This window comes from Piliocolobus tephrosceles, chromosome 10, assembly GCF_002776525.5.
Source record: "Piliocolobus tephrosceles isolate RC106 chromosome 10, ASM277652v3, whole genome shotgun sequence".
NCBI lineage: Eukaryota > Metazoa > Chordata > Mammalia > Primates > Cercopithecidae > Piliocolobus > Piliocolobus tephrosceles.
The window spans coordinates 61778995-61789006 of record NC_045443.1 but is presented as its reverse complement, the minus strand read 5'-3'; the positions used below and the strand labels follow the sequence as shown (position 1 = coordinate 61789006).

The window sequence follows — 10012 nt, the reverse complement described above, 5'->3', positions numbered from 1 at the left end:
CAAACCTTTACACAAGTTTCGTGGCTCCTATAGCACTCTGTAGTACTGAAGCTGTTCTTCTGGTGGCTCCAGGAGAATTGTCTTACCAACTGCAGTGAGACCACTAAGTTTGGTTACCTGCCTTGTCATTTCACCCCATGCAACAGAACCTCTAAATGAAAACACAGGTCTGGGCTGGGCATGGTGGCTGTAATCCCAGCACTTTAGGAGGCCAAAGCAGGAGGATCGCTTAAGCCCAGGAGTTGGAGACTAGCGTGGGTAACACAGCCTGACTCCATCTTTACAAAAATGAAAAAAAAAAAAATTAGCTGGATGTGGTGGCAGGCACCTGTAGTCCCAGCTACTTGAGAGGCTGAGATGGGAGGATCTCTCAAGCCCAGAAGGTTAAGGCTGCAGTGAGCCGTAATCACGCCACTACACTACAGCCTGGGGGACAAGGTGAGACCCCATCCCAAAAAAACAAAAAGAAAACACAGGTCAGCATTTCTTTCTATGTGACTTAGTATAATCACCTAAATGAAATGATAAATGAACCAAAATGGATGAGAACACACTGACATCAACAAACCCCAATGGCACCAAAACAGTTACGCTTCTGGGTGAACTGTCCATTACGGCAATTTAACAGACTTTTGCTCCTTTACTCAATAGGCGATGTAACTGAGAAACTAGAGAGCACTTACAGGAAAAGATGGTAGAGGAACGGGGCAGTGGCTGGCTCTGCCACTCACTCACACAGTGGCCTTGAGCAAACTGCTAAACCTCAACATGTCTGTTTCCACATTTTTAAAAAAAGGGATATGAAGAAATAGTGTGGTAACGTCATGGGGGAGTCAATGAGTTAATACATACTAAGCATTTCAGAAGCATGCCTAGCACATAGTAAGCACTTTGTTAGCATTGGCTATTGTAGTGTAGACCTTCACCACCACACTCTTTTTTTTTTTGGATAGAGTCTTGCTCTGTTGACCAGGTTGGAGTACAGTGGCACAATCACGGCTCACTGTAGCCCCCACCTCCCGGGTTCAAGCGATTTTCCTGCCTCAGCCTCTTGAGTAGCTGAGACTGCAGTCGTGTGCCACCACGCCTGGCTGATTTTTATATTTTTAGCACAGAAGGGGTTTTGCCATATTGGCCAAGCTGTCTTGAACTCCTGGCCTCAAGTGATCAGCCCGCCTTGGCCTCCCAGAGTGCTGGGATTACAGGCATGAGCCACAACGCCTGCCCCCCTTCTTTCTTTTTTGTTTTTGTTTTTTTTTTTTTTTTGAGACGGAGTCTCGCTTTGTCGCCCAGGCTGGAGTGCAGTGGCCGGATCTCAGCTCACTGCAAGCTCCGCCTCCCGGGTTCACGCCATTCTCCTGCCTCAGTCTCCCGAGTAGCTGGGACTACAGGCACCCGCCATCTCGCCCGGCTAGTTTTTTTGTATTTTTTTAGTAGAGACGGGGTTTCACCGGGTTAGCCAGGATGGTGTCGGATCTTTTTTTTGTATTTTGAGACAGAGTTTCACTTTGTCACCCAGGCTGGAGTGCAATGGGGCGATCTCGGCTCACTGCAACCTCAGCCTCCCTGGTTCAAGCAATTCTCCTGCCTCAGCCTCCTGAGTGGCTGGGATTACAGGCACGCGCCACCATGCCCGGCTAATTTTTGTATTTTTAGTAGAGACAGGGTTTCACTGTTTGGTCAGGCTGGTCTCAAATTCCTGACCTCATGATCTGCCCACCTCAGCCTCCCAAAGTGCTGGGATTACAGGCATGAGCCACTGCGCCCGGCACCCTTCTTTCAATAAAACAAAACACCTAATTAGGGTTATCTGACAGTGTCTCTGAACTTGTCGCCAAATGATAACTGTTGCTTCAATAAATATTCATGTGAGCCAGGCATGGTGGCTCATGCCTGTAATCCCAGTTACTCAGGGAGGCTGAGGCAGGACAACCGCTTGAACCTAGGAGGTGGAGGTTGTAGTGAGCCCAGATCATGCCACTGCACTCCAGCCTGGGAGACAAGAGTGAAACTCTATCTTTTAAAAAAAAAAAAAAAGGTTTTTTAGTAATAAAAATTGACTTTAAAAAAAAAAAAAATTCCTACCTGTAATCCCAGCACTTTGAGAAGCCAAGGTGGGTGGGTCACTTGAGGTCAGGAGTTTGAGACCAGCCTAGCCAACATGGAGAAACCCCGTCACTACTAAAAAATACAAAAAAACCCAGTTAGTCAGGTGTGGTGGCAGGCACCTGTGATCCCAGCTACTAGGGAGGCTGAGGCAGGAGAATTGCTTGAACCTGGGATGTGGAGGTTACAGTGAGCCAAGATCATGCCACTGCACTCCAGCCTGGGCGATTGAGTGAGACTCTATCTCCAACAAAAAGCGGGGGGGGGGGGGGGGGGGGGGGGTGATAAAAATATAAAAATCCCCACGCACCATGGGTAGTAACCCAAGTAGAACCCCCAAACCTGATTCCTCTGAATGTTTCAGTAGTAAGCAGAATTATACAAAGCCATAATTTTCTATCACAGCATTTTTATTTAGAGAGCAGCTATGGTACGTGAAAGGCCTCTACCACCTGGTGCCAGCCTTGCTCCTATTTCATCAGCCCCTCCAGGGGGCAGTGTAGTAGTAAAAACACTCCCAACAGCAGGCATGGAAGCTGAACACCACAGGACAAAGACGAAGTGCAGGTGCGCACAGGGCGGAACCCCATCATCCCTGCGGGTTCCCCAGACACTCTCCATCCCATATGTGTAACGTAGTCACGGTGACCAAAAAAAATACAAATACTCACTTTATGTTGAAATGGTGTGTTTCAGGGGTAGGAGACCTCAGGGCAACAACAGGGGTGGAGGGAGATTTCGAAAGATCTGACAAAGTTCTATTTTGGTAATGGCCATGGGTTGTCCATTTTATATAATAATCCTGTAAACTGTTCGCATGCTTTTTTATTTTTATTTTTTCACTCTCGGCCTCCCTCTTATGCATACTTTTTATACTTTTAAATGTGTATATTTCAAAAATTAAAACAATTGTTTTAAATAAAATAGGAATATGCGGTGTGAGCTTAAGGTTATTTTTCCTCAGAGGATAAGGCAAAGAGAAAATGACATCTGGGAGAATAAATATGACCCACCCAAACTTAGTAAAGTTGTTGCATTCCAGCATGTGTCCCTGTGTATCTGCAAAAGCAGCTCAGCCCACTCCTGTGACCTTTTTAAATCTAGCATATTATCATACACACAAACATCAACTAATAACTTCAATTTTTAATAATGGAAACAATTTTGCCATTCTAGAAACAATTTTAGGGAGGAAAAATCTTCCCTACAAAAATAAGCTTAAACCCATCAAAATTATAAATATTATAACTTTTTACTTCTGCCATTTAAAATGCTCTCCTGCAATACTACCCCCCTTCATTTAACATCTTTCCTGTACCATCACATATTGAAGAGAAAACAGTATTACAGCAAAGCTTAGATAGTTTAACATAATGATTTGCACAATGGTTCTTAAAAAATCTTTGGCCTTAGTGGCCTTTTTTCTTCACTTACACATTAAAAATGCTGCTGCAGTAACCAGTGTTTGGGAAAGGACATCAGTCTTCAAGAACCATGAACTGACAGAATTTCAATACAGTAAGTTTCCAAATTGCAATCTGTAGTGCACATGACAGTGAGCGAGGTTCTGGATAAATACAAATAAGGATGCCTATTCAGACAATCTACTTCAAGTAAAAAAAAAAAAAAAAAAAAAAATTCACAGATACCCATAAGCTACTACTTTAGGTTCTAACAGTGTCTTAATCTGAGAAACAAATGCTTCACAAAATATAAGTTAACTGGGATGAATAATTTAAAAATCAGGTGGTAATAACAATATACTCAAACCCAGGCCATAGTCTGAATAGTAAAACCAGTAAAAAAAAACATCACGAAGGCATTCCCTGAACAATAAAGGTAAAGTGTTGGATGATAATGTCACTAAAACCTCATCAATGTACTAAAGAGAAGTTACATGCAAAATTAAACAAGATGTGCCATACATATTTGATAGCTGCTAATTCTATTTTTTTCAACTTTCCTTAAATGCTTAGGAAGATCTGATTGTCTCAGTAGATTGTGTGGCACAGCATAACAACTTAGGTCTGCCTCCAATAAGATGGGTGTTCTCCGAAAAGTCAGAAGAGCCACCAAGAGAGGAACAGATTTGCAATAAAAGGCACAGTTCACTTAGGCAAAGAACTGAAGCACCTTGGAATTTCAAAAAGAATCCATTAGGTGTCACCAAAGTGTTAACAATTCCTTGGGAATTTATAAACAAAAAATATCTAGACTAAAAATAGAATATAAGGCCCCTCTGGAACCACTGCACACCTTTCCCTCTGTTCTCAGATTAAACTGCTGCATAAAATGAGGTTATTTAGCCTGTTTTAAGGAAGGCTTCTATTGCACATGCATTTCTTTGGTTGGTAATAACATGTACTTTTGTTAAAATATTTCCATAATGAAGCCCTGCTGTGTGGTTAGCTGGGTGTGGACTTTCCTCCCTTTCTTGGGGGGCCCTCCTACTCACAGTCAAGTTGCCCTTTAGAACTAAAGATCTGGTAGGATTGGGTCCTCATTCAATTGCCCTGTTCTATATTATGTAAGAACAGATTTCAATGTAGAAAAGAAAGTTGGCGGGAGAAAAGGAGGGAAGGAACAAGGTAGGGTGGGAAAGAGAAGGGAAGGAAAGAAAAAAGGGAAGAAAGGAAAAGGAAAGGTGGAATAAAAGGGAAGGCGGTGATTGTCACAAAAGTTTACTTGATAAATATCCCAGCTACCAATCAACGGAAAAACAGCTGCCCCTACCCGAATTCCATCTCAACTTCGAAAACCACCTGGGTGAGGAAAATTATATACTGTATGTAACTTAGCAAGAGTTAGTGAATGGTCACTGTCCTGCCTATGCACAGCAGCTACACCAATTAGACCTTCCACTCCAAAAGGGCAGAATGAAGAGGGTCAGGTCCAGTGTGAGGCCTACCTCTGCCCAGGTCAGCAGGCTCCACCTGCCTGATTTTCTGGTCGGTTGGTTGCAGAGTTCATAGGGCCCTCCTTTTGGTTTAGCTCCTGCCTCTGGCTCTGTTCCCACATTTTACCCACCAGGAAACCAAGCGATCCTAAAATGAGTTTAACATCTCCACACTGAATGCTTTTAACTCATTTACAAGCAACTATCCCTTTCTCCACTACCCCTAACTGAAAAGCCAAGTCACCTTCCACAGCCCGCAGTGCTCGCCACCACCCCACATGCCTTCTTCCAAACTTACACTTTCCTTTCTGTGTCAACCCCTAACAAAATCCTTCACAATAAATTCCTCAGAGTTCCTAGATTCCTGTGCCTTTCGATTCACATGGATAGATTCCTCTGACATTAAAAAAAGAAAAAAAAACAAAACAAAAACCAGACAGGTAGTTTCAAAATAGGACAAGTATTCAGAAAGATTCCTAGTTAAGCTTTTTAAAACATCAACAGCATATCCGTAAGCTTAACAGCATCATCACATAATTAAAACAACCAAAAAAAAAAAAAAAAACACCCCCAGAGTTCATGCTTCCAAGCACCCTCGAATGCTCCTGACGGCGCTACAGATTCACAGCTTGCCAAGAGGTAACACTGCGGTGCTGAACAATAAGCTTGCAGCGTCCCTTACGTGGGACGCTAAGGTGCAGGATGCTGTGTGACCAGGTTTGGGGAACAAAATCTACAGATAGAAAGGGGAAGACCCTAGCATAGAGGGGCAAGACAGCAGCCCTCTGAGAAGAGAGGCACTTGCTGTTGTTTTGTACATCGGTCCCGCACCGGGCCTCGCGGGCAGGGAGCCCCCCTTTAATCAGGCTTCCACACCTCGCGGAGGGCTTCTTGCAGCTTGTGTCTGTAGGCTGCGTAGCGCCTCCTCAGGTTCTGCAGCTGCTCATCTTCTTCCTTGTCCAAGATACGCAAGAAATTCTGTAGTTCTGGAAGGCTGAAGGCTTCCCACTGTCAGGAAACAAAGGAAGAAAAACGCCAGGTGTTTAATGATCAGTCAGACTTAGGAATGCCGACTGGGAGCTCCCGGAGGTGCGGCTGCCCTCCCCTCCCAGCCCCAGGCCGCAGAAGGTGTGGTCTGCAAGAGCTGGGGTGTTGCCAGCCTAAGGACTCCCTCTACTCCCACTCCCACCCCAGCTCACACCAATCACCTTCCTACCCTCTCCTCCCACTGTTGTTCAAGACTATCTCCCTAAAAGCCAGGGGCCTCCGTATCCCTAAGTCTATTAGACACTTTCAGTCCTTACCTGATTTGACCCCCAGCAGCATTAAAAACAACTGGACACTCCTTCCATCTCAACCTCGAGTCCTCATTGTAACTGACTTCTTTCTTACCTCGCATAATCAATCTTATCACTCCCTAACAGTTCTCCACTCAGCCTTTTCTCCCTCGGTATGGCCCCTTGGTGCTAGCTACCATCATCTATCCCTGCATCGCTGGGACAGCTTCCTACCTGGCCTCCTCACTTGGCTCTTATGCTCCCTGATCTGTTCCCCAAACAGAACATCCTTTGTAAAATGCACATCTGGCCAAGACTCTCTCCTGCTTAGAACCATCCGACGACTTCCCTTAGTTGCTGAGGCTAAGTCTGAAAGACTCTAAACTCTCCTGCCCCATCTCTCTCTCACTGAATTTCACTCTCTACCCAAGTGGCACGCATTCTCCCCTCCTCCTCTTTGCCTGGCTATGAACTACTCATCCTCCCCATCTCAGCTTAAATGCTACTTTCTCTAAGCAGCTTTCCACATCTTCCTCCCCTCTCTTCCCACCCGGGACTAAGTGTATCAAAAGCCTTCACAGAGCCCTCATCACAACCAAGATTTTAAAATTACAATTATTAGCTTACTATCTATCTCACCTGCACCTTGCCTACACCACAGCTGCCATACTTCTCCTATTTAGAGTTTATCTCTTGCCTTGAGGCTCTGAGCTTTGTTTTCCTAACAGCTCCTAGTACTTATTTAGCAGGCACAAAATAAGTTTTTAGGCTGGGCATGGTGTCTCATGCCTATAATCCCAGCACTTTGGAATGCTGAGGCAGGAGATCACTTGAGCCCAGAAGTTCAAGGCCAGAAGTTTGAGACCAGCCTGGGCAATATAGTGACACCCTGTCTCTACAAAAAATTTAAAAATTATCTGGTTGTGGCGGTACATTCCTGTAGTCTCAGCTACTCAGGAGGCTGAGGTGGGAGGACAGCTTGAGCCCAGGAGTTTGAGGCTACAGTGAGCCATGATTGCGCCACTGCACTCCAGCATGGGTGACAGTGCAAGACCCAGTCTCTTTAAAAAGAAAAAAAAAAAACAATTAAAACAAATTTTAAAAAATAGAAGCAGTGAATGTCAAGGAGGGTATCTGGCATCATCTAGGAGGTTTTTTCCAAACACATCCTCCTCTCCCAAAGGCGACCCTGGATTCTGGTGGAGAATTGCTGTCTGATGGGGTAGAGAAAAGGTTCAAAATAACCAAATACAAACAAATAGAGAAAAATAAGTAAATCCACCAAGTGGGCTCAGTGGTAGAAGAATTCCTGGAGATAAGTTTAGGCTGGTTATTCAAACAAAAATGAGCAACATGGAGGAGGAGAGCAAAATTCCACGTTAGAATATTCTGTTAATTTTTAAAATTTCAACAGATTATCTTTCACCTATGTGGAAGTCTCCAAAATAAAGACATCATATAAATATCCCTCCCACCCCCTAACAGCTGTGGAAATTTCTTCCTTCAGTTCAGTTTTCCTCAGATAACTGAGAAACAAGAACACCATACAGAAGTCCAGTACAGCAGTCCGGAACAATACAACCCAATGTCAAGTCAATTTCAAACCTAAGTTAAGGCCAGGTGCAGTGGCTCACACTTGTAATCTCAGCACTTTGGGAGGCTGAGGGGGGAGGATCGCTTGAGCCCAGGAGTTTGAGACCAGCTTGGGCAATGTAGCGAGACCCCATCTCTAATTATAATTAAAATAAAATAAAATAAGTGAATAAAATTCTTGCCCAGTGTAGTTCTAGTTGCTACTTAAAACACTAAGTACAAGAAAAATAAAACACTGACTAGACTATGCTCATGTGTCTGGCTTAAGCTGGCAGAGGGAATGCTGCCCAACTGCAAAACCAAGTCAGACTCTGCACCCTGCCTTCTCCCCAAAATGAGTCTGAATGTCTTGAAAAGCTTCAAAACACCAGAATCAAAAGAAACTTCAAAAACATCTAAAACCACTGTCTTCCTAAAACTCCCTTCACTTCCATGTATACATTTCTAATTGTGACTCAAAGCCACCTTGTAAAGTGTTTAGTCCCACTCAACAGATTTTAAAACTGAAGGCTAAAAGATGAGAAGATTTACCCAAGGTCATGCTACTAATCTAACAAACAGTAGGAAACAGAGTGTTTCCCAACTTTTAACCTAGAAACCCTATTCTCAACTGCACCATGTAGGACATTTCATACCATTTCCTGTTTCCAGACAGAAGACTGGGACAGGAGCTTGGGATTTGCTCAAGTGTCATTTAAAGCTGACACTTGATCTAGAGGGCAGGCTCAAGTGCTTTTTTTCTTCTACTGAACTGGCTAAATACAATCCTCCCTGGAGACAACATGGTAAATGATGCACATGGAAACATAATTTCTTAATCAGTTGACTGGGCAAAGGGGGAAAAAAAGATTCTAGAAAGCTAAATGTCTTCCATGGTAAAGAGATCAAATTTCCTTTTATTTCCTTTAGAAGGGAATTAGCCTGGAGACTTTTGTTAGCAGCAAACACATGGTGAGTGTCAACTTTCAAAGTTCAGCTGGACTGGAGTATTTTGGAGGTGGGAAGGGGTGAAAATGACTCTCTGGATGGAGATCAAGTAAAAAAATTTTATTTTCTCCCATCTCTGACAGACTAATAACATAAGGTTATAAGAGAACGACATTGTAGGCTAACTTTGGGTTCATTTCTGACAATTTAAAATCTCTCTCCCTCTCCCTGCCCTCCAACTCTCCTCTCTTCCCATCCCCCATCAATAGCCAAGTCACTAGGCTACTGCAATTAAATAGGGCCAGCTGTTCTGTACAGTGTAAAGCAATAGTGAACAATAACTTACCTCTCCAATTTCATGTTCACGAAGAACAAAACTAAGCGTGTCTGTTCTGGGCCCTGCTACCAAACGCAGGTAGAGTGGATGTTCCCGGTCTGAGAGCTTGCAGGCGTAGACTGGGTAAGGAAACAAGCAGCATGTTACAGAGTATTCAGCCATTCCTGAGACCATTTCCCCATTGTGATCCCCTCCTCCAGATCAAGGTAACCATTCAAGTTACCCTAGTCTCTAAGTTGCCAATTGGCTCATCTTATTATTTAATACCAGTAGCCTACAGTGGAATAAAATCTATTCTGTTTCTGTTCAAATATAAACTGTGCCTTGATTAAGGAGGAAATTATTTTCAAGAATAAATTTTAATAGGTATTAGTCCCAAAATACGCTTATAGTTAGCTCTGCCCTTCCTTTTAGAAAACAGAGATAAGAGCCAGGCATGGTGGCTCACGCCTGTAATCCCAGTACTTTGGGAGGCCGAGTGGGCAGATCGCCTGAGGCTAGGAGTTTGAGGCCAGGAGTTTGAGACCAGCCTGGCCAACATAGTGAAACCCTGTCTCTACTAAAAATACAAAAAATTAGCCGGGCATGGTGGTGGGCACCTGTAATTCCAGCTACTTGGGAGGCTGAGGCAGGAGAATCGCTTGAACCTGGGAGGTGGAGGTTGCAGCGAGCTGAGATCGTGCCATTGTGCTCCTGCCTGGGCAACAAGAGTGAAACTCTCTCAAAAAAATAAATAAATTTTTTTAAAAAATGAAAAAAAAAAAAGAAAACAATCAACCTAAAAATGGGTCTACAACTCTTTTAAAAACAGTAAAAATAGGCCAGCTATGCTGGCTCGCACCTGTAATCCCAACACTTTGAAAGGCTGAGGCAGGA

At 43.8% G+C, this 10012-nt stretch overlaps 1 protein-coding gene across 1 annotated transcript in view; it reads right to left on the bottom strand.

The window, feature by feature from the left end:
• Positions 1 to 3234: 3234 nt before the first annotated feature.
• The window catches only part of RASSF3 (Ras association domain family member 3), an 87954-nt gene continuing 81176 nt past the window's right edge, over positions 3235 to 10012 (bottom strand). Inside the window, exons 4-5 of the mRNA XM_023225083.3 lie at positions 9146 to 9255; positions 3235 to 6010 (exon numbers count right to left, since the gene is read on the bottom strand). Coding sequence (XP_023080851.1) covers positions 5861 to 6010; positions 9146 to 9255 — 260 coding nt within the window. The 3' untranslated portion in view covers positions 3235 to 5860. The remainder of the gene's footprint in view (positions 6011 to 9145; positions 9256 to 10012) is intronic.